At 43.7% G+C, this 25,288-nt stretch overlaps 1 protein-coding gene across 3 annotated transcripts in view; it reads right to left on the minus strand.

Annotated features, from left to right (window-relative positions):
• Positions 1–17,682: 17,682 nt before the first annotated feature.
• cdh24b (cadherin 24, type 2b) overlaps positions 17,683–25,288 on the minus strand; it is a 173,717-nt gene continuing 166,111 nt past the window's right edge. For 2 of the 3 annotated variants that reach the window (XM_030402440.1, XM_030402441.1), the window contains exon 14: positions 17,683–25,286. In XM_030402440.1, the coding sequence (XP_030258300.1) occupies positions 24,237–25,286 (1,050 nt within the window). In that variant the 3' untranslated portion in view covers positions 17,683–24,236. The remainder of the gene's footprint in view (positions 25,287–25,288) is intronic. The other variant, XM_030402442.1, reaches the window with a different exon arrangement.

The following is a 25,288-nucleotide window of genomic DNA, read 5'->3' on the forward strand; positions in this document are numbered from 1 at the left end:
AAAGCTCATGCTTGTAACTTATCATGTCACACATAGAGTTGGAAGTTTGGGTTTTCTGTTTTGAATTTGCATTCTGAGTGTTGAACTCTTAGGGCAAGGTGTCATGTGCAAAATCACCGTTGGTGGATATGTGCCTCCCACTCACTTCCAGTCTATGTGAGCAAAAGGTCAAATACAAGTTTTGTTCCCAGTGGAGAGGGGAAAACCGCATCATGGTTTTGCGTGGAGTTCAACGAAGGCGAATTCTGTCAGGCAAAGTCGCGCGCACGACCAATAGCAGAGGATGTGTGTGTGGCTGACCCCTCAAACCGACCAAACTCAGTTCCGCGCGTGTCGCATCCTGCACTCGCCACATTCAGCGCTGGTAGGCGGCATTCACGTATGCATGACCACGTCTAGATCTTTGTGTGTTCCTTCCTTTTCGAAAATCAGTTGGTGTTATTCTCACTTCCTTCCATCTTTTCTGCAGATTCACAAACTTCACTCGTCAGCCGGTTTATTTTTCACAGGCTCGCAAAAACTTATATCCAACCACCAGCTGTGTTATTGTTTCTGAACATCATTTCAGAAGTTCCAGAGCATTATGACCCTTATTTAATCCCATACAACATGATTTGATCTGATGCACTCGAGTGGTTGTGAACTCGTGATATAAATCTCTGGGTGGGAATGTGAGCTGCAGGAGTTTTTGCTGTAGCGACAAATGATCAAAGACTCCGTTGTTTTTTCTGGGACTATTTGCGCTGCAGACCCCTGCCACGATCTGCCCTTCAGCTACACTGTCTCTCAGAGAGAGGCGAGTACATGCAGGGGTTTTCTTCAGGATGGTAGTCAAACAGGTCAAGCTGAAAGAGACAGGGCTGCAGAGTACAACAGAGCTGTCATCGCACAAGTACACCTTTTTCCGACGGTGTCCCGTGTCATGCTATCTCATATTCAGCCAAAAGAATAGTTCCACGAGTTCAAAAGTTCGGCCACTCAAGTGAGGAAATATGGGGCTCATCGCACAATCCTGAACAAAATAGTCATCTGTCTAATTCAGAATAACTGCAGTCGAGCTGAAAAGAGGGCTTGAAACAAGTTCTTATGCGCTGAAAGTAGAATTTTCTCAACAGATTTCTCAGGGGTGGCTTGGACGCAAGACGGGATTAATGATTTATTAAGGTAAAGATTTATATGCAGCACAGCCTTTTCCATTTATTTGAGCATCAAAGTAGAAATGTCAGATGAAGGACTGCTAGTTTGGTGGATTGCTAGTATCATCAGCAATACTACATACTTGGGAAAGAGCTCATCTGAAAACAGTTGTACCTTTTCATATTTTTGCTGTAGAAGCGCAGGTTGAACAAGAAGTTACTCATCGATCACAGACTCCGAATCAAATTTCTTTCCAATAACCAGAAGGCAGCAAAACAAACAGAGGAGGAATTGTTCTCTTAGGCTTTGGACAAGTGATAAATGTTCTGCTTCCTTTATTTTAAGTCTGGGGCTTCAATAGAAATCGAGGAGAGGAGAAGGGGAGATGTGAGAAAAGCGGTCATTGAAGTGTTTTAACGGTGACAACAGAAGACAGATTCAACTCTTCAGCAGCCGCCTATTTTCAAAGTTATTAAAAAAAAAACTACCTCTCCCAAGGACTCACCTCCTACAGTGATGATTAATTCTGCACCTTCTTTCACCGTGTTTCCAAAAAAGGAGGAAATGTTTTATGAAATGATCCAAGGTAATTAGCCGCATCCTTGAAACTAATATCAAAATGTAAAAATAAACTAATTATCTCGTACGGTTTTACGTTAGTGTCCATGTTAGTTTGAGTGTGTGTGTAATCCCCTAATTAGATCTAGTTATTATTAGACAAAGTAGTGGATTCATTAATGGTAAGGGTCGATGGATGGACGCCAGCTCAGGTAGTTCATGTCGATGTCCCAGAACGTAGCAGACATGAGCTACATGCTGAGTATCAGAAATAAAAGAGCAAATGAGAGTACAGGCTGAAATATTCAGGGCATGTTCCAATGCCATATTGCTGGACAGGATGAAGACCGTAGTAAAATCTTGGTATTTTTAGAGCCTTGCCTGTGATAATGCAACATAATTTGACTTGAAGGTGGTGCTGTAGGAAAGGTCATTAGAACATTATACTTACAACAGTGTATCCCCATGAGAGCACTACTGTGCTCGGCAAATTAATAGGCTATATGCTTTTTATGAGTTACACTGACTTCTTTGGAAAGGTGACATTATAGCCTGAAGGTGGTGCAAAAGGGCTGTTGATGGGCCGTCCAAAATGGTAGGGGTTCATGCTCCCCAATGGATGGATACCCTAGTTCAACTTATTCAAGGTATGATGTGATGGTGGTGTTAAAGCTGGGGTCAGGTGGCACTAGAAAATGTAAGGTTTGTCTACTTAGGACCTTGACCAGGCAGAGCAAGGTAAAATGAACCAAAAATGTTTTCTAATGTTTTAGCCAAGTGGAATTTCTGACCTGATGGTGTTAAAATTATTAATGAACAATGAAGAGGTCAACTTAAATCCCCAGGAATCATCTTCTAGGGACCATGACAATCTCAGATGTAAGATTTGCTGCAGCAGTGGGTGTTACTGCAGTTTATTCTTTGCTACCATCATACATTTTAATGTCAAACCACTTGGACAACATCACCTGTGGACATTTGGACTCATCCTCTGGGGACCAAGACATTTTTTAGAAAGACCATCAGCCAGTACACTTTCTTTCACAAAAAAACCCCAAAAACCAAACCAGATCAACACATAAAAGAATCCCAAAATACCCGTTGCCTCTACCACCTAGCATTACCCCTCCATGTTGTGGGTTCACACCAAGGGGAAGTGTGTCCTGATTCTTGTTGGGATGGAGGTGTAGGTCAAATCGATAGGGCTACATGGCCCTCCAAGCTCTCTGAACTCTCCTGAGATGACTACCTACTGGCTAGCTAGCTACCTGCATTGTTATGGCTGAATTGAGCATGACAGTTCCGCATTTTGACGTATGTAAATATTGCATTCCCCCTCTTTGATGGCATGTGACATTCAGAATTTAACTGTAGTCTAGCAAGTTGCTGGAAATGGTACCGCGCCTCTAATATCAGTGCAGACTGGCAGGGTTAGAGCACGGGTTGCTAATGTTAGCCTATAATGCACCATTAGTGGCTGAGTAATTAAGCAGTGTTCTTTTTTTATTTGATGACTTGATCCATGTTTTTTCTGTCTCCATCAGCAGGATTTCCACAGTGATGCAAGAAAAAATCTCCACAGCTAAACGCCATTGACAAGAAGCGATGACGTATGCAGGTCTTGAGGGGTAGTAAGATTTCATCAGACATTTTATCATGGTCCCAAGTGTTTCACCAAAAGTAGACTTTGACATTATGGTGTTACTAGATGAAAGGCGAGAAGGTCACTGGAATTAAAAAAAAATGACAGCACAGGTTTAATTTGTGAAGTTAATTATGGTGGCATTCCCTTTAGGTGAACTAGTTTCAGGGTACATGCTCACTGATTGACATGGCCCTCTGAGATGCTTATTAGAATGGAGCCATCGCTAACCTGACCGGTCATGCTTGTGCTTCTCCTGCCTTGCCAAGTCAAAATGTCCGCTGTATGTAGTATGTTTGGGTGTTCTGTGTAAATGTAACGGTTTGTCCAGATTAACCAATAGTTAACTCAAAGGACCCTGTCTGAATGGTAGTAAAATGTGCATCCAATGAATGGTCAGAAAATGACTGGAAGAATATAATGTTAAAAAATAAATATGCGCTAATTAGGGGATTAAAACCAAATGCCTGCTAATTTTTCAGGGGACCATCTGGAATCCACCCAAGGATCCCTAAGTGTTCCCGTTTCGACACTTTCAAGTGTCCACTTTCAATAGATTTATTGTGGCCCTAATTATGGACCGCTTGCTCCACTTTTATTCATCTGAGTCGTGCCTTTCATCTCTCTCTGTGCCCATTCAGAATTTCCTCCTTCTCTGCCCTTAATTTTATTGACAGCTCTGTTTGCCCATCCTTCACAGCAGCCATCAAAAAAGCAGCTGTGGTCTATATTTTCCACCGCTACATCAGCAGGGGACTGATGACAGCAATCACAGGAAAAGGATTTGAGACAGCTGGGTTATAAAACCTACTGAGTCTATAAGTCTGTAAAATGTATTAAATTGTTATCTGGAGACCGAATAGGGGTATTATCTTCAGTGCTTTTTGTGCTGATGTCTCACACAGGAGTGTCACTTGACCTCTCGTGGTTGTCACTCAATAGGGAATTGAGCCCTAATGTGGAAAATGCAATTATTGAGGCTTGGAGGTGGAGAAAAGTGAGTAGAATACAAACGGCAAACAGAAGAAGATAAAAGATGCCAAATCCAGCTCTATTTTGCTTACCAGGGAGTAATGTTTTGTATTATTAGCCCCCTGTATGAAAGAGCAGAAATTGTGTGTCTGTCAGATAGAGTGTAGGTATACGGACGGGCTCAAAAGAGTATAAAAATAACGATTTTTCATCTTCCAGCAGCAAAGCTATAATCTGAATCATGGCAACCATGCCAGACGTTTTCCTGTATCATGCTGCAAAACGCCTGAGGAAACTTTACATGGTAGTCGCTCAGCTTGTCCCACTTTATGTTACTTGGGACCAAAACTTGAATGTGATTGTTTGAGATGATGGCCAGGGGGCAGAAGGTAGGAGGCAGACAGGGGTTTGGAGTAGAGCAGATTGATAGACATGGGATGAAACAGAATGATCACTGACTGAGAGGCCTCAGCCTGAGAAATAGAACAACCCGTGGTGAGCAAGAAGTCGGAGCAAAAGTGAGGGCAAAAGTACATTAAACACAAAACTCTACCCAACACATATATCCACAGTGCTGCTTTTCCGAGTGACTGTGTTTGAAAAAAAGCAGATGTAGCTCTGCAAAAACTCATAAAAAGTTTTGTGTTATAGCCTCCCAAGGAATTGTTGAAACACCAGACTGTCTCTTGAACCGTATATTGTCATAAACAAAGCGTTGGAAGCTTTAAACGTCTGTGATCCAAATGTGAACAGATCCAAGCTTTGAAAACAGCTATCACTCCCAGAGGGACTGACAGGCTCTCTAAGACAAAGACTCAAACTAGATGGCAATGAGCACACAGCTTGAGGTGCTCGCTGAAACTGTTTAAAAATGGCATTACATCAGTATTTTTTATAAACTACAAATGAAAGATTCGACAAATAAAAAAATCCTAATTTTGATCCATCAGCCAAACTCCAATTATATTATATACCTAGTCAAAGGGGTCTGATTGGACTTTTAAGGTAGAGTTTAATGTTTCTATTTGGGATTCTGGGGACCCTTCCACAACTGATCTTAAATTATATCTAAAGGCTGTATCGTAGGCAAGTGGACGTGTTTCAGTTTCTTGAAGACGGTTCACCTCTCATCCAAGAGGCTTCTTCAGTTCTAACTAACTGGAGGGGAGTTGCAGGCTTTTAAACTCTGTGTGGGAGTGTCCTTACAGAGTAGTTTCGTATACGTGAGCTCTGAGTTTCAGAGTTGTTTGGGCCGTTTGTGAGTCTGTGATTCAACCAGCCTTCATGTGGGCTGTTGGGGCTATGTGTGCCCAGGTGTGACCGGTTGTTAAACTGTCTCTCTGGGGAAGGAACTCAGTACTGCATTGTAGGCGGATGATACGCAATGAGCTAGGCCACCTCCTCTGTTCAAAGACGGTTGTTCCAGCCTGATGTAGATGGATTCTTTCACTCCTCTTTCATCTGTCTTCTCTGGCCAAGATGTTGACATTGTTGTCCAGGTAGCAACAGTACAGCACTTAGATTTACCATGACCTGGTAACTGAGAACCTTCATCAACATCTTAACTCATACATCGTTTGATCAACTTGACAGTCCACAACCAAAAACAAAGTGTTAATTAGACCCCAACTTTTAACCCATTAAAACAACATTATGAATGAATGAAGGTGAATGGCGTCTCTGTCTCAGCCAAACCGGTCAAAGATGACCAGTGTTTCATAACATTGTTTTTTTTAAGTCTTTAGTATGAAGGGATCACATGAACCTGTATTGTCACTCAGGAATTTATGAAAAAAAAGTGAGAAAACCAAAATGAACAATGACCAAATGTTATGATACACACATGGCTTTATCGAGAATCTACAAAGAGTGATATGAAATTCTTGGTGCCAGTGGTTTTAGAAGTCTTGCATCATTCAAGGAAAGTCAACTTTGTCGACCATTAAAGGTAGACCACCTGTCAAATATCCTCAAAACAAAAAGGGGGCAACCGCAGTAACCGCTTACTGCTGCTTACTGCGGCTTCCATTAGCAAGTTAGCTCATTTAGCCATGTAGCTAGCAGTCCAGACTGGGAACTTCAGGGCCAAGGGAGTTTTAGTGTCTACACTGCTAATAGGATCTTTTGGACCTAGAGGGTCTTGGGCTAGCTGGTCTTGGGCTAGCTGGTTAGCAAGCTTACTTCATTAGAAATCTCAGACACCTCATTAGTTCAGAAGAGCCATTTCTTTACATTGTCTTGTGTTTGGTTAATTTTCGAATTTTTTCAACTAACACACTTTACATGCAGAAAGAAAAAAAAGGAAAAAAAAAACAAAAACCAACAACTCAATTCTGCATTTCTAGCTCAAACAGAAAAAAATCTGGGGCTTTTACTCCACATACTCAATATTGTCATTAGTCATTGATAGTTAAAGTGAAGTTATTAAGGTTCGGGAACAAGGCCTCACCACTCTGACTGATTCACCCTCTTAGTTCAATCATCTGTGCGATCTCCCTCTCCTAGATTCTGCAGCCACACCATGACTCCACTCACCCCCAGGCGACTGACCCCTATTCATTCTTCTACATGACAGCAATCATCTATCGAACACGACCCTCATCCTCTCTACGTTGTCTACTTTTAGACATCTCAAATAGAACTACTTTTATGCTATATAATCGGATAGTCTTTGTTGGTAGACATGGTATATGATTATAAATTATATTATAGATCCAAGACGGAACTAGCAGAAATGTGGGACTGAGAGAAAAAAAAGGGCGCTACGAGTGCTACTTCAGCACCACGGACAGCGTCGTTGTTTATCACTACACAGCTCCTGCGGGGAAGAAGATAGGGGATGGCAGGTAAACGTGGAGGATGATTTTTAACATTTTGCTGACAAGGGGGAACAGCACAACACTTCAAATCCCTTGCAGAATACAATGGATTTTAATACATGCTTCACATTGAAATTAACCTGCATTCCTGTAACTGGAGTCTGAGAATAGTTTGTTCATAGAAGTTCAAACAGGGTCCAACTGACCCAGAGCACACAGTCACTACACTGTACATCACTGTGCATGATGAATGAGGCATATGTCCATGCAAAGGCCCTACTTGCTGTCATAGCAATGCTCTCTTATCATGCCGTGCTTTGTCACCTTCACCAAATGCACCACTCAAGCTTATGCAACGGGAAAGGAATTTTTTACTGCAAAACTTTCTACAGAAAAGTTTTAAATATTAACATCTATGATCCATTAGAATCGCGGACCACTTTTAACTCGCTCCAGTGACTGGCCGGTTCTTCAGGTGCCTGGTGCCTTGGACAGACTCCTTTTAGTGTTAGTGCTGCAGTCTCCTGGAAGCTCGCACAAAATGACCTTAAAACTGAATTTTCTTTCGCTTCAACACTTCAAGTCTTTACTCAATAACGGTCCACTTTGGGCCTCATGGCGAATTCAGCTGTATGGTGTTTTGTGTGTTTGTAGTTCCATTTTAATCTGTTTGCTTTTGATTGTTTGCGCGATGTCTTTGTTCCAGCTCGGCAAAATTAAAAATGAGGGGTCTCCCTGAGAGGATCATTTGTTTTGACATTTTGTCAAAGCAGGAAAAGCTCAGATGTGACTAATAACATTAACGATGGCTCCATTCTATTAACATGCTGGCAACCGTTGACCACTAATCGTATCTCAAAGGGTAACTCCACCAATTGTGCACATTAAAGTGCATTCAGAGGTCTCGAGGAGTACTACTGCATATGTGAAAACAGTAGTATGAAGCCTTTTGTTGCATTTATGGTTCTACTGTATCTATTTGCATTACTGGTTTTCAGACTTTCCATATTGAGTCCAACAGTGTTATAGGGGTGCAATACCACTGGACTGTTTTTCTAAAACTTGTTGCCACAGTGCAACATGGCCACTGAGTAACATCACTGGGGGCAGTTTATCAGATTACATACAGCTTCCTCTGGAGCCACAAAAGGCTTTATACTGCTTTCTTCACACATGCAGCAGTGCTCCCCAAGAGCTGTAAACACACTTCAATGTGTACAATTGGCCGAGTTACCATTTTAGTGTCCCAGTCAGCCACGTCTGCGATTGAGCACGCACGATACCAGAACCATAAAACTAGATCACCTACGTGGCATGCGGCCAACGTTAATGTTGTGAATTCTACCTGTGCTTTTCTTGCTCTGACAAGTCAAGATGTCTGCGGGGGAAAAGGGTGGCTGACTCACTGAATCTTAAATGAAAGTTTGAATAAATAAGGTCAGAAAAAAAGGAAAAATAAAAGATAAAAGTTAAGCAAATGTCAGAAAAAGACAGGGGGTTAATAAAAATATACAAATGCAAGTAGCGGCCACATGTTGTGATTCATATATTTAAGAAAGTCTGTGATTCTGCTTTATTAATCATTAACTTTTTGCAGGGGTTTTTATTGTATGATCCGATCCCTTATATAACTTGTTTTTCAGACGCATGGTGGAAAATGCCACCATCAGCCGTCTCGCTAATAGATCCCTTCATAGGAGAAATGATCTCCAAGCGCTGAAACCTCGTGTAAATTATGCTATAGTCACGTATACTTCAGGGTTTTTAAAAATAAACATGACATTTCACGGCTGTCTTTCAGGCCACACAAGGCTGCTCGTCGTCAGACTTCACAGAAAGCCAATAAAACTCCCATAATCTCATTAGAGCTGTCATGCAGGCGTCATACACGAACTGAAATACTTTGAGGGCAGTTTTACATTGCCAAAGCAGGATTACAGCTCCTCACCCTCCTGACATCCGTCCCCAACATCAGGATTTCTCACTGGATTGACGGGAGCAACATGAGCTGAACTGTACTGTGCTGTAAGTTCATCAGTGTCAGCTTACATAGATGCAGTAACGGCAAAGACGCATTGTGTTCCTCACGTTGCGGAATCGGCAAACATCATTACATATATATGACATTAATGAAGCGCCGATGAGCACGTCTGTTCTCTAAGACCTCATGCAGATATAATCCCTGCCCTCATATTTGATTTATGCAATGACTCATTTCAGCAAGCTTTTCAAACCAAATTGAAAATTCTTTACATCAGTTAGTCGAGGTGTTCTGGAGCTTAAAACCCCCGGTGTGTAAATCTCCCGACGAAACAGGTTCAGTTCCTCAGCCAGGCCTTTGCTGTGTGAACTCTGTGGGATTTGAATTTCTTCCCCCCCCCCCAGTATTCCGAAGACATGCAGGTCAGGTAGACGGGAGTATTCTAATTGACCGAGGGCGTGAATGTGAATGACAGTCTGTGCGAGTGAGTTAGCTTTGTAATGAACGGATGATCTGTGAAGGGTGCTCCCTCCGAGCACGCTGGGAGAGGCTCCAGACAGCCTGTGAATGAAGAATAAGGTCATCGTTCCAGCAGGTGGCAGCAGAGACAAACCAATGTGCACGTAGCCGGATGAGCCTGTTTATGTAAGTGCGGCTGGACATGCCGCGGTGTCAGTTTCACTGGAACTGTGGGCGCTCTAATAAGACGCCCCTCAACTCATTTGCCGGAGCACAGCAGATCGGAGTTGCTCCATTATTGCAATTGTCATGAATTTCAGAAACAGCGTGATGCCTGGCAGGCCTGAAATCTAGTCCTACTCCTGCATGCACACACACACACACATACACAAACACACACACACACACACACACACATACAGATGAGCTTACTAGGCTGGAATGTGGTGTTTCGAAGCAGCATCTGATTGAAATGGTCAGACAACACTGATGGGTGCGGTTAGAAACGTGCTCTGTTGCACCTTTATCCACACTAAACAGTGATACATGTCAGTTAATCAGTCAACCCCTGACAGTATACTGTATACATACATGTACATACATACATAATTAACTTTTACTTGTACATTTAATTCAACTTTCCCAAAATCCCATTATATCACAGGTTTCCCTGTGATATAATGCTGCGTTCAAGTCAGTGCTGAGGTCAGAATTTCCTCGTTGAAATGTCCAACTTCCAATCATTCCCGGAGCACAATGCCAAAAGTTCACATAAATCGCGGCTGACTATAAAAATAAAAGATTTACACACGAGTTGAACCCCTCAGCAGTGCGGCCACCAAATGAAATAGAGGAGGGAAATGACATACGAGGCAACATACGCCATTATTTATTCTATTAACAGCACTTTTAGACTTGGAAATGTTATGGCCGGCTCTCAGGCCATAAAAAGCAATGAAAGCACAGGCAGGGGGTAAACAAAATAAAAAGGAAATTTATTTAACAAAGATAAATTTCAAGATAACAAACGGAGAAAAAACAGTTTCGTACAAATAAAGTTTTATGGAAATTGTATACCACGTTAACCAAGATAATACAAAATAAACTCTATGGAAAATCTAAAGAAAGATGACGCTGTGCCAGGGGAAGAGAGCCAACAACACAAGAACAACACAAGGCACTGCGACTGTGACGTCAAACAACTACCCCCTCACAGAGTCTGGGTAGATGGATGTGTCCCGAGTCAACAGCTAGGAAATCTTACTTTAAGCAGCGTTCCATTGTTCCTTTTTTTGCAGGTCGGAAGTGTCGGAGCTCTGAGTTGCCTGGAAAGCAGCATTACTGTTCGCGCCGCTGTCACAAGTAAAGCGTTAGCAAGATGGCTACCGCTAACAGCCTGGCTACTGTCAGCATCACAAAACAACAGTTAGAATCCCAATTTGATGTTGAAACCTCGAACCAAGTGCTGTGAAAATGAAGTATAACGTTAAAATGTTAATAGTTGGACAGCTTCGCCAACTTACTGACCTACTAGGAAAAATACAGGTTTTGAACAGTCTGCATGGTAGGAGGGAACACATATCAGAAGGGGAACAGACTTTGTTACAACACTTCATCCAGTGTACGCCCTTATTTCACCCTGGTTTCTATTACTCTTCCTCGTCACCTTTTTTGCCTCCTCCGTCAGCGGGGTTCTTCTTCTGCAGTGTAGAGTTTCCACAGTTAGAGCCAGTTGAGCCAAGGTCACTCAGGAGTAGCAACCGGGTTAACCAATGCCTTTTCCTCTTTTGGCTTGGCTGTGCAATGACAAACTCTGCACTGTAAATCCACCTTCGTTTTTTTCTCCAGGAAAAATCCATGCGAACTGAATAGCATAGTGAGAGCAAAACCAATCTCCAGTACATGTGGGTAGTGTCATTTTTCTACTGTCATTACACTGCAATCAGTATTTACTTCAGAATAACGCTTGAAAGGTGCAACATGTAGAGTCTCCATTTTATTTTTACTTTTTTTAACAATTAGATATCAGTAGGTTGTGAAGATATGACTTTCGAGTCATGTCAAAGAGGTCTACGTATTGTGTTGCAGAGATATGCACTGACAATTTGTACATATTGAACCTTTAACTTGAAGACTCCACTAGCATTACTACTCATTTATATATTTTTAAAAAATGTGTATTTATTACTTATCTAATATTATTTTATTTTTATTGATCATCAGATGATAATCCTCCACCGCTTTAGGCCTCCTCCTTCCTTTCATCTCTTTGTCCCACCAGATGAGAAGAAGCAGCCAATTACTGTAAATTTAACTTCGAGCTGAGATCTCAAAGAAACCATTTAAGTCGAGTAAAATTTTGAATTTCATCTGCAACATCTCCAATATTTCCACTTGATAAATGCTGTAGGCATAAAAACTATGGAGGCAGGGGGCTAGTAAATATTTCACTCACACAGCTTCAGTGAAGAGCCGGAAAAAGCTGATACACAAGTGATGTTAAGTGCCAGAAATTATTTAAACAACCCCAAAGCTACATAATAATAAAAGCAGTTTAATATGAAATGGGACGTGGAGGACTATTGGACTATGTGTCTAAATCTCTCTGAGTTTTGTCCTTCTTAGCAAGGTAGCAGATTGATCATACTGCACTCTGTGTGACATGTTATGTGATGTTTGAAGTCAAACATTGCACATTATTTTCTATTTAGGATGAATTATGTGTGTATGTTCAAAAGATTGATGCTGGGGCAACATAACAGATGATGTACAGTTATATGTGTTGACCATGGAGGCCCGCGGGAAGCGAATTCAAATATCTGTAACTATGCGTAAGTGAACAGAAGACCATTTCCAGCTACCATCGCTCCTGTGGTTCAATGCCTCATCCTGTTAGCTAATCCAAGTTTGCCATGTTAACAGGCTAATTGATCATTAGAAAGCCCTCGTGCAATCATGTCAGCACAGCTGAAAACTGTTGTGCTGATTAAAGAAGCAATAAAATGGGCCTTCGTAAGGCTGGTAGAGTATCTGGAGCGTCAGCATTAGTGGGCTTGATTTCAGTCTCAGAATGGACTGTTGCGTGAACCTCTTGTTCTTGTTCTGAGAAATGAGGGCTATACTATGTGACAAACTGCCAAGAAACAGAATCTTAGACGCTGTCAGCTGGTACTCTTTCAATAATGGAGTGGACACTGCAGTCTCCAAATCTCAGACCTGTGGTCTCTTGACTTGTGGAAGCAGTAAAAGCACAGGTGTAATAAACAGCATTAATGATGGCTGCATTCCATTTAGATGAGACAGTTCCAGGGTTATGGTAATGAACCTGAAAAAGGGAGCGTCATTATGTCACCGAATCTTGCTTTGGTGGCAGACTGTGGTGTCAGCTACATTGAAGTCTATGGGAATGCCCCAGAGACTGGGTTAAGGGCTGATTAATCTTTTACAAATGATTGACAGGGTTAATAATATTGACTCCAGTTAGACTGCAAACAGGAGTCTTTCCCAAAAGAAATCGAGATGAATGGCATGTCGATTTAAAAAAAAAAAAATCAGTCGTCAACCTGCTGTGGAGTGTGTTCTTTCATTTTCTGTAGACATTTCTTCATCAGAAGTCATACAACGTAGATATGTTGTGATTCTCTGTGCGTCTCCCATAGACTTCAATACAGCTGGCATCACAGTCCGGCACCAAAGCAAGATTCATTGACGTAGTGACCCCTTCCGTTTTTGGGTTCCTTACCAGAACCCTGGAACCGTCTAATAGAAATGGAATGCAGCCATCGTTAATGCAATTTATTACACCTGTGCTTGTACTGCCTTCACAAGTCAGGAGTCCACAGGTCTTTTTTAGGTTCCTTGAGCTGGCAGGCTCACTCGCTGACATGGCTTTTCGGATGTTTCACTTAACATGACTTTACTGTCATGTCTGCTGTGAAAAGGGTCTTTTAAGCTGCTGTGGGCGCAGGTTGACCGTACCGTACTTAACAAGTGCCCATCAAACCAAACCAAACCCCGTGGGAGGTGCTTGAGGAAGTGTGGAGTCAAATTTCTCCAGATTACCTTGAAAAATAGACGGCTAGAAAGTTAAAGGTCTGCAAGGCTGTAACTGCGTCACGTGGAGAATTCTCTGAGGAAAGAAAAGTTTGAAGGATGAAAAAAAGAAAAAACATTGTTTCAATTTTGAAAAAAACATTATTTCCAAGCTCGCAATGTCTCTTGACTATATCATGTATTCGTGGCAACTCATTTGATTAATTAAAGTGTGAGTTTTCATGGGGCGCAAGAAACTTTTGGTAAAGCCAGATAAATATGTGGCCTTTCAACCAAGCCTCATTCATTTTTCCAGCGACTCTTCTTATTATTTTTGGACTAATAAAGATTTGCATAGCTTCGAGCTAAAGCGGCGCTGTGCGCGCTCAGATGGGCAGATATATGGTTTTATTAGCGCTGCCACACAAAATCTCAGTCGGATGACGAGGGAATTCTGAACGGCCACACACACACACACACACACACACACACACACTGCTCGAGTGTCTGATGGTATTTAGAGAGCGGCCAGTTGACCAAACACTGGCTCTGGCTGTTTCTGCAGCCCTCAGCTGTTCACATTTCTCTGTGATCTATGTAGGACAACAAGAGCCACAGCTGACGAGAATAAATCCCCATGAACGTTTCACTAAAGGCAATAACATCCGCCTCGACTTATTATTCCTCTCACTTCATTGAACAATTAACCAAACTGACACAAAGGGCTAATGAACGTACTTAACTCTGTCTCTCTCTCTCTTTCTCTCTCTCCCTTACTGTGTGTGTGTGTGTGTGTGTTTGTGTGTCTGTAATTGGTTATCATGTTCTCTTTTTCCTCTCGTCTCTAATGATCAGCTGTGTAAATCGAGTCTGTCACCTCCCAACACACACACACACACACACACAGACTTCCCTCCTGAGTCCTGAGCCACCACAACAACATTAACGGCAGATATGATCATCTTGCTTGGAGCAGTCGACCAGCTCAGCTCCCAGGAAACCTCGCGCGGAGCAGATAAATAAAACGTAGGTCCAGACACTATCTGCTGCCCTCCGCCGTTAAGGAAACATTCAGCAGCTGCGTGCGTCTGTGTGTGCTCTGCAAACATGCAGCAGCCGGACGGCCAAACACATCATCTACTCTGTCGGGCAAAGGCAGCCTCACTTAGGCCCCGTTCCTGCTTTTTGTGATTTTTTTTTTTTTTTCATATCCTGGGCTAGTTGAACCGGGCCCAGTTTCCCTCGGGCAAAAAAGAAATCTCCTCTCCTCAGCTCATCACCTCAACAAAAGGGGGACTGCAGAGGGATTCTGATGGTTCCTGATAGGACGGCTAACTACAATGGCGCCGCGGCAAGAAAAGACATCAGTCAGTGGAGGAAATGAAAAGGGGCTCCGCGAGAAGAGTCAGTTTCCTGCTTTCGTTTCTCCGAGCAATATGCATATTTTAATTGTCCCCGGAACTTAATTGTTTTATTTACCACCCGATCCCTGCTCGCTCGCCGTGCGTATGTAAATGTGGATGAGGGATGGGAGCGGGGAGGGGGCTGCACGCTTAGCAGTGTCTTTGAATGATTACTGTCTGGTATTAGGCAAATGCTCTCTGCTTATGGGAGCATGATAAGGGATTATGTCGCCTCAAGTAACACCATGTCACCAAAAAAGCGAGACAGGGAGCAATTCCAGCGAAGATTTCTGACTAATAATGTCCCCTTCGACCTCCCCTCCGCTCCCCGAGCTCGCCAGCGATGCAGAGTGGCACCCTCTCATACATGTCGGACTGCCATTCCATCGTCCGGCACCGCTTTAATTATCCACCTCATCCATCCATCCCCCCTCCCCTGCCTCTGCAAGTGTAAATACCTATTGTGTAATTTACCCTGAAGTTCCCATTCACTAATTACCCTCTTCTAATCCTCCCCCCACCTTGGCGAAACCAACCCCAGCTCCAGAGTCTCCCCCCGCTACACTATGGATTCCCTGTCGGCTTGCTACGAGGAGATCGAACTCTAATTAAGATTGTTAATGAAGATTTAATTTTCCACTTCAAATGAGCCAGTGAACTCCCGAGAAGCGTCCCAAGCGAAACGCCTGAGCGGGAGAGAGCGGCGAGGAGAAGAGAAGAGGGGAGGAAGGCGAGGCGGAGGAGGCCAAGCGGTGGATGAGCGCGGGGGGGACAGGTGGAGCCGGAACTTTACTTAAGGGGCGGTGAGACGTTTAACTCCGGGTTCAGGCAAGGAAGCTGCACCTGGCCTCCAGCTCCAGGATGGGGATGTTGAAATTCACCTCGCTCTCTTGCACTTTCCTCCTGTTTGGGGGCTGCCTTTAAAGCCTATACGTACTTGAAATGCAAAGATAAGTGCGCGCGCACGCACACACACACACACACACACACACACACACACACACACCGCTAGAGCACTCACTCTGTGCCGAATAGCCAGAGGGATTTCTGTGTGTCAGGAAGGTTCAAACAGAATGAGGAATCTCCATGTACTTGAATTCAAACACACATGCACGCACACACACACACACACGCACAGGCACCAACTCGTGTGTCTTGTGATGCAATCCTGCAGCACACCGAGCCTGCATTGGAGCTCTCCGGTTCAGTGTATAGTCAGTCGTTCCCATGTGTACGCCTTTAACGGAGCCCATTTTATCCCCGGCGCCTCCATTATACTATGATCAATTATGCATGCTGTAATTATTGACAGCGCCATGACAGCGCATCTCACCTAGAATGCTGCATTGCGGTGTTGATGCTCGGGGGCCCCGAGACTGATAAACGTACATATAGGAGTCGTAAATCGATAAGAGTGTTGTGTTGGCTACAAGTTGTTTTATCAGCTCAGTGGTGGTGGAGGCTGAGGGGTGGGGTCGGGTGGGGTGAGTCAAAGCTGTTTTGCCTCCAACTGACTTCACATCTTCTTTAGATGCAGGATGTCGCCTCCGCAGGGGGCAAGTCAGCCCCATGAATCTCATAATTACAGGAAGGCACACACACACACACACACACACACTCACACACAAGACATGGGCGAGGGCTGTTTTTTTTTTTCCTCTTCTCTCCAGCGCTCTGCAGAATCAGCTCCAACCCAATCACAAATACACTTTTATGTAACGCAACAGACTCGCATATTAACTGCTAATATGGTTTCTCTCTATCCCATCCCTCTCCCTCTGTTTCGCTCCCTCTCCTGACTTGAGGCGGGTATTATCATTGTAATCAAGCGGAGACCCAGCTAACGCGATCATTCTCTAAACCATCATGTAGAAATAATCCCCTCCTTCATATTTGATTATTGTAATAAATCTTTTTAACCAGCTATTCAGTCACACAGTGACGGCGGCACATCTCCCCGATCTATCATCCAGCCGGGGACGAAGGGCGCGGGGATGCAGGAGAGCTGCGAGGGCTGGTACGGGGGGCCTTGTATTATTTGGTCGCAGCTGTCAGGTCTGCTCTCATTGCCTCTGCTCTGGAGTTCACAATGTCCCCTTTCTTTTTTCTTTTTTTCTCTCTGTGTGCTGGGGAACAAACAGAGAACTCTCCCCCTCCGTCTGAGAGCGTGATTGCTCGGCAGAACTCTCCGTCTGTCCTCTATTACTGACCTCACACAGCCCCATCGGGTTAGATCAGACCAGACAAGGTGTTCCTTTATCCTGCACACACACACACACACACGCACACACACACCTGCACACACACACACACACACACACACACACACACACACACACACACAAAGGCACACTCACACTGTCTGTGGCTCGGAAATTTCAAGGGGCCAATTTGACAAGGCACACCCACCTACTCACAACAAGATACATGCTCACAAGGTGCGCTCACATTTGTATGCGCTGCACAGCGCATCTCTCAATTCCTCTCTCTCCCGCTGTCTCTCCTCTCGCATGCACACAATCACACACACACAAACACACACACACGTATAAAGACACACACACACACAGACGCACGCACACACACACACACACAAATAGGAGGCACACGCATACCGCAGAAGTCTGATTATCCTGAAACTCGGCAGACTAGGAAGGAGCACAGAGCAGGTCTGACTCATCTCTTTGAAATAGTTCCTTTTTTATTCAAATTTACAAAAAGAAAAAGGTACAACAGAAATAAATACACTTTGTTCAGCACGCATTTGTGGAATTGTATCAACATCGTGCAGGAGCAATGAAGGCGGCGGGGGTGTGGGGGGGCACAGAACCGATGGGGTCTGCCTGTTTGGGGGTCGCGAGGACAAAGCTCGTGACATTCGTCCTGCACCCTGGAGCTACATATCATCAGATCTAGGTGTTGAGAGTGTGACTTCACCATCCTCAGTGCTTGGGCTTTTTTCTTCTTTTGAGCACTTGACAAATGGCCTGACAGGACCACTTTCGGTCCGTCACTGAGGGTTGGTGCATCTAAGCTGGCTTTAAAAGTGGAAAAAAGCTGTGGAATGCTGCCGAGGCTGCGGGCTTTTATTCTATTTAAAACAACTGATTCATCTAATCAGGCTTTTGATTGAACCAATTTGCCGGGCTCAGGAGGTGGGATAATCAGCTCTGTCAAGTGGTTTACTCGGTGCGGCACTCCAGAGCTGTGAAATAAGACAAATCAGGAGAATCATCACTTTGATTTTGACCAATCAGCCAGAGCAGAACTCTGATTTAGACCAATCAGCGGAGACGAAGCACCTGGAGACCATCAAAACTGCGGAGCAAACTATATCGTTGGAACGGCGTGAAAGGTCACTTATTGGTATACTGCGCTAATTGCGTTTTGCGATGGCTGCCCCAGAATTGGTAATAGTGTTATGAAAATGAGGGGAGTTTTTCCAGTGTGTTGAGAGAGTCAGAAAGTTGGCACATTCTTCATAAATAGCCAGAGAAAACATTGCCCAGCTGATGCTTTGGCAGAGCAACACATTAGTGCTCTTTACGGCAATCCTTTTTCTCATAACAAAATCTGCCCCAAGTTCTTTGGCAGTCATTTCAGGTGCACCACTGTAATCATCAGCAGTTCGTTCCGTACATTCGAAATTGTTTGACATTTCACTCAAATAGAATGCAGATTGAAGGATAATTCTGCGTTATTACAACCTGGGTCTTGTAGTTTCTGTCAGTTACGATAACATTTCATACACATGACTGATTGCTGAGAACAAGCGTACATTGGCAAGCTAAGGGTCAAACCTCATTGCAAAGGAAAAAAAGGAAAATCTGTAGCTTATCTAGCTCATTCGTGTGTTAAGTGCAAAAGGGAACACACCCCAAGGCTCAGTTTACACTTGTCATTTCAAGTGTCTCATATCAAGATAAGATAAAGATTGTTTTCCCAGCCTTGTCCGTAGGGTAAATGCTGGCGAACATTGTTTCTGCAAACCACTGATACATTCACATGCCTACGTGCTGCACAGAGCCTGAGGGATACTTAAAAGACAACACCAACCACAGCCACAGTCTGTTCACCCTGCTGCAGTCTGGTAAGAGACAGAGGAGTATCCGCTGCCGTACCACCAGACTACAGAGCAGCTTCCTTTCTCAGGCTGTTAGACTCCTCAATTCATCCTCAGCACTACACCATAACAAATACTAGAGGTTTTTCTTTTTTGTTTTTCTGTGATGTAGCTAAAAAAAGAGAATCAACTCTGTTTCATTTCTTGACCTAACCTAACCCAACCTAACACAACCCAACCCAACCCAACCTAACCTAACCTAACCTAAATGAACCCAACCTAACCCAACTTAACCCAACCCAACCCAACCTAATCTAACCTAACCTACTATAACTACATTGACATGTCTACAATTCATATGAACATATCATGTTCAGAGTACATGTTCATGACCTGATTGTCATATGAGGACATGGTGGGGATGGTGCCGGAGTTATGTGCAGGAAAGCTTCCAAGACAGGGACTGCACTCCGAGATTTTGTTTCAGCATTTTAAAGCGAGAAACCACAGCCATATTGTGCTGACAAAAAAATTATTTTGACAAGATGTTGGGATATATACAGTTGTATTTGAGGCAACCAAAAAACAGGTGCTCCGAGTCAAAACGTTGAAAAATGTTTTCCTAAACCTAACCATGTGGATTTTGTGACTCAAAGTAAATTATCAAACTGAAACTTAAGAAACATATAGTTGAAACATAAAGAAATGTAAAGATTAAACATATCCGTGGTTTGCAGGTGTAGAAATGTAACCCGCCAACATTTATTCTGGATTGTGTTTGCCAGGCTACAGGTCGGTCCTACTCCAACTCAGAGGGTGGTTATGCAAGAAAAACATCTGCACTTCGAGTTCAGTTACAACATTATACTGCACTTGTTTTGAAAGCTGGTGAAAGAAAGATGCAGCACATTTAAAACACTGCTTTTACTTTTTGAAACAGCTGTTTGCAAAATGTATGGAGATGTAGTAATTTATCTATTCATGGCCATGTAAGATTACTGTAATAACCGTAACATGACTTTCCTCAGGGTATGAAAACCCTAAATTCATCCTCACCACACTCCACCATGAAACACAGTTTTCATTTTATGACTTATCCAACCGGGTAAGTTGAAATCCAACCCTGTGACAGTTAATATTGACTTTAATAATCAGACAGAAATAGCCGATCTTTCTGCTAATGGTCTCATTAGCTTATGTAAGTCATATAGAGGCAAAGCATTAAATTGAAGACTGTTTAATAACCAGTAATATCTAAAAGTTCATTATAGTACATTCAATGTGACATGGAGAACAACAGCTATATCAGTTTAATATCATTGTCACAGGAGGGACCCTGGAGAAGTCACTGTACTTACCAAGGAGTAAAAATTACCTCTGTGTCTTGAGGCGGATACAATAACACTTTTCCAACGTCTGTCTAGAATGTGAAAGAACAGGATCGCAGTCCATCTCAGATACATTTACACCTGTCTAATCGCCATCCGCCTCTTAATCCCTCAGTACCTAGTGAACACTGTGTGCATGGCAAACTACAGCAAGCACATAGATCAAATTTGAAACTGGAAGATGGTCCTTAGAATTTCTACACAGACAGTTTTTGTAAAAGTTTACCTTTCGTCTCTGTTTGGCCTGTACGTTTGTGTTTCTCGCCCCACTGGACTTAGCTTAGCAGTGATTTTCAGTCTCAGATCAAACCAATTAACTACCAGAGCACAGATTATACCACTGAGAGAAACAATATGAAAATAAGACCCAAGTTTTATCGAACCAGAATTATCCTTCAAGGTTGGCACCCAGTACATAATAGCCCATATGCTTTGTCACTTTCACTCTGATTGGTACACAGCTGATGGGAGTTTTAGGTAGCTTTGGGATGTTGAGGTATTGTCAAACAGTCCAAATGAATCATAACTCAGATTGCCCGCGAGGTTCTGCGCCCCCCCTCACTCTTCTCCGGTTATTGTGCAAGGTTTGTACATTGGTCCTGACACCATCCAGTCTGCACAGTGGCACTGTATGGACAAGTCTGTGGCTCAGGTGAAGGGTACAGAGGTGTGTGGGTTTCATTTCGGTCAGTGTGAAGCCTGACTTCCTGATTGCTTAAGTAAGTGTCGACAGTAGCGGACCTTGACAACAAGATTATGGTGGATCAAACCGGTGGACACTAGCGAAGCTGGCAGCTTGACTTATGTGGGTGGCTTTACAGTGAACCAGTGATCAACGGTGACATTTCTGCGACGGCACACCAAAGACATCCACATTCAGGTTCGGGCATGTGGCAAAATTCCCCTCTGGACTGTAACAATTGAGTTAGTCAGGAAATTCAACAGTTTAACCCCAAAAATTGGGAATTTGTTTGAATTAAAGGGTAATTCCGCCAATTTACGCACTAAAGGGTGTTTACAGGCCTTGGGGAGTGCAAGCTCACATGTGAAAAAAGTAATGTAAAGCCTTTGTGGCTCAGGAGGAATCTGCATGTAATCTGATAATTTGCCTCCAGTGATGTCACTCAGTTGATAAACTGCATTGTGGGTATTGTAGGCTCTAGGTTTTGAAAAGTAGTCTGCTCGTCCAGCACTGCACTTAACAAATGATCAAAATTGATGCAACAGAAGCAGAGACGTCGCCTTTTTTATTTCACATGTTCTTCTTCCTTTTCCAACCCGGTGCTTACATTACCCACAATGCAATTTACAAGCTGAATAACATCACTGGAAGCAATTCATCAGATTACACACAGATTCCTCTGTAACCACAATAGGCTTCATACTGTTTTTTTTCACATGCAGTAGTGCTTCACACGACCTGTAATCACGCTTTATTGTGTAAAACTGATCGACTTTCCCTTTAAGACGCATTCAGCGGTCAGGGTACAGCACAATGCAATATTAATATGGTTGTTGAGCTGCATTGCTCAGTTGCATTTGATGAACAGTCACTTTCCAGGACCGGGACAGTTTAATATATTTCCAGAGATAAGTAATTATAAAACTTTGTTTCATATCTCTCGGGCAGTGCAACACTAATGACAAAGCTGTCCTTGAAATATATAACAAATTCCATTTTAGTGTACTGTTCTACATTTGCAGAATAATAATCCACATCGTAGGGAAAAACGCTGAATTTTTATTGTATGCCTATTAGGGGAATTTCTCCTCACTCCACTGGATTTTCATCAAATTGGTTCCTCGCTGGGACAGACAAGTTCTGAGGCTTCCTCTAACTAGTAATAATTTTGTGCAGCAAAACTTCTGCTAGAGGCCACACATAGAGCCGACTCCTCTGCTTGTCCATCTCAGACGACGAGAGCTACCACAAAACAAACCCGAAACCTGTTTACTTACTACACAGATGTTGAATACATGGTGTTGTTTTTCAGTCGAGGAAGCTGCTCAATCCAGCTCACTTCATCCATTTCTAATCTACAGTACATACAGATAGTCCCAACAGTGCTCCATTTGGACATGTAGGTTCTGTTTTATTTAATTTTTTTTTTCAACTCATTTTTCATTTTAAAGACTCTCTTTTAGCAATAATATTCAGTGGTATTTACATTTGAAATGTTTTTACATACAGTCAGACATTGTATCTTTTTCTTTAATCGACATCTTATAAAACAACTGTAATCTTTGACATTATTCATTATCTATTATTGAACATCACACAGTATAAAAGTGCATTCCAGCTGAAAACTGCAGCTCATTTGCATCCTGACCTTTTACGAGAACAAAAAAGCCTGTCGTGGGAGTCTCTGCGGTGTTGTTCCCCGATAATTTCATTACAGATCTATGGAAATTTTCATTTGGGCAGTACGAGTGCTCAAAGTGGGATTGATTGCCTATTTTTTTTTATTTCCAAAAAATCATGCATACATTGTCCTCAAGACGTGTCGCGTGGGACTACGGGGGGCGGGGGGTACGTGTAAAAAATAAGAGGCTTCTTCAATAAAAACATTTAAGAGATCAATAATGGAGTCATCGCCGCTCCATGTAGTCGATGGAATACTTGTGGATGGTTTCGCTTTTATAATTTACTGTAGTACAATCAAAGCCTTATGGTGCTCATCAGTTCTTTTGTGTGTGTGAGTGAGTGTGTCTGTGTGTGAGTCTCTGTAAACATACCAACACTCAACTACAAAAAGCTGTGTGTGTGGGGGGGGGGGATGGAGGATCACATCCTTAAATCGTTTTAATTTTTCACAATGTCTGTTTTCCTTGTGGGCTGAGAGGAGGGAGAATCTTTTGCATGATTTAAATGATTCATCACTTTCATTTGGAATGAAGTAGTGAGCTGAATAATTCACTTTTTCTGCCACTGCAGACGGAGTAAAAAGTTACAGATTCTGTACAATCGTCTCACATCCCCCGACCGTTTCTCTCTCTATACATCCATCCCCTGTACTCTCCACCCTGTATTCTAATATATGTTGTATCCCCCCCGTGTGTTATCCCAGTTTCTAAGCTTCTGTATTAAATGTTTACTCTTGCACATTGTCCCGAAAAACTAATGTGGCGGCTTTGTATCGTCAGTCACCAGTTTCATTTTTAAAATGTCTCTTGGTATCTTCTCTCTGCTACTCTTGCTCTGTCTCTGTCACATATGCAAACATATACAGTCACGCAAACAAGTGCGCGTGGGCATGTCTTTCGCTTGCACATCAATCTCCCCCCCCCCCCCAACACACACACAAACACACATGCGGACACGGAGAGCGGGCCGACACGCGCGACGAGAAAAAGACCAAAACAACAGAAAAAAAACGTCTTCCTTCTTGTTTCCTGCTGTTGCTCATTCCATACGTGAGAGTTGAATTAAATCGAGTCTTGGATGTTTGGGTTGTTTTTCTTTGTCCAAAGCGTTTAACAAATCGTTGCTGCCCCGAGCAGAAGCAGCCTCTGCATTGTCTCAGTATCTGTGCTCAACCATATCAGCGTTTCAACACTTATTGCTTTAAATTACATCAATCACTCCCTCCCCTGCCCTCGCATTCTCCATCCTCCCTAGGCTCATTTTTCTCTGTCTCTTTTTATTACTTTGCCTCTTCATCTTTCTCTCCTTTAACTTCTCTTCACATTATTCTAGCTGTGGTTGCCTTTTCATCATCCTCCTATTCCCTCCGTTCCTCTCTTACCCCCGTTGCCCCTATTTGTTTCATTTTTATCCTCCCTCAGTCTTTCCCCTCTTCTCCAGCCTGCTCCCCTCCCTCTTTTTTCTCTTTCCTCTCGGGCTCCTCGCTCCTTTCCTTCTCCTTTTTGGCACCCTCTTCAACTGTATCCTTCTCTTCCCTCTCTTTCTCCCTGTCTTTATAGAGTTGGGCTAATTTCTTGAACTGGGGACCCCACTCTTCCAGGCCTGTACCCCACTCCTCCTTGTCTGCATCCTTCTCGCCTTCGCTCTCCAGCGAGCTGAGGGACCCGGCCCGGGACCCTGTGCCCTCCAGGCCGTACACCTGCACAGAGTCGTACGGCGGCTGCGATGGGTCAAATGTGACCTGGGCGAGGCGTAGACGTAGGAACTCGCCCACCCTCAATGCCAAGGAGGGACCCCCAGGCCCCGGCGCTCCCCTCCCAGCCTCCATTCCTGGAACCCAACCGGCCCCAAAGCCCATCACTCCGCCGTACGCTGCTCCCCGAGGCTGTCCCGGGAAGGGAAAAAGCTGGGGGGTAATATCCCTTCGACCCAAAACATACCCTCCCAGGCCCACCCGATCACGCCAGTCCCCCATAAAACCAGCTGCTTCTGGGTAGACAGATGATATCCCTCCGCCTTCCCTGTCTGGCCTCGCCACCACAAAGTTGCTCCCCATCTCTAGTCCTCCTCTCCCCAAGCTGCCGGGGTAGTCCCTCTGTCCAGACATCTCCCCCTGCAGGACAGTGGCGTAGTTGCGTCCACTGGCAGGTTGCTGTTGTCCATCTGTGGAGGTGCTCCCCATTCCATTTCCACCTCCACCACCTCCTCCTCCTGCGCTGGGGTCAGATTCAGCCTGGCCAGAGCTTGTGCGTTTTGGGGACAAGCCGGCGTGGGAGGATCTGCGTCCTGCCATGGGGAGGGTAGCCGAGTCGCACACCCAGCCTCCTGCGCCGTTACCCGGACCCATCAAGGAGCCCGATCGGGTCATGACCAGGTTATGCTCTCTGGGTAATGTCTCCGACTGCACCTGGAGGGAACGTAGGCGAGCACGAGTGGTTTCAGTTCGGGGCTGGGGAAGGGTGTGGTACT

Source organism: Sparus aurata, chromosome 21 (assembly GCF_900880675.1).
Source record: "Sparus aurata chromosome 21, fSpaAur1.1, whole genome shotgun sequence".
In the NCBI taxonomy this organism is placed as follows: domain Eukaryota; kingdom Metazoa; phylum Chordata; class Actinopteri; order Spariformes; family Sparidae; genus Sparus; species Sparus aurata.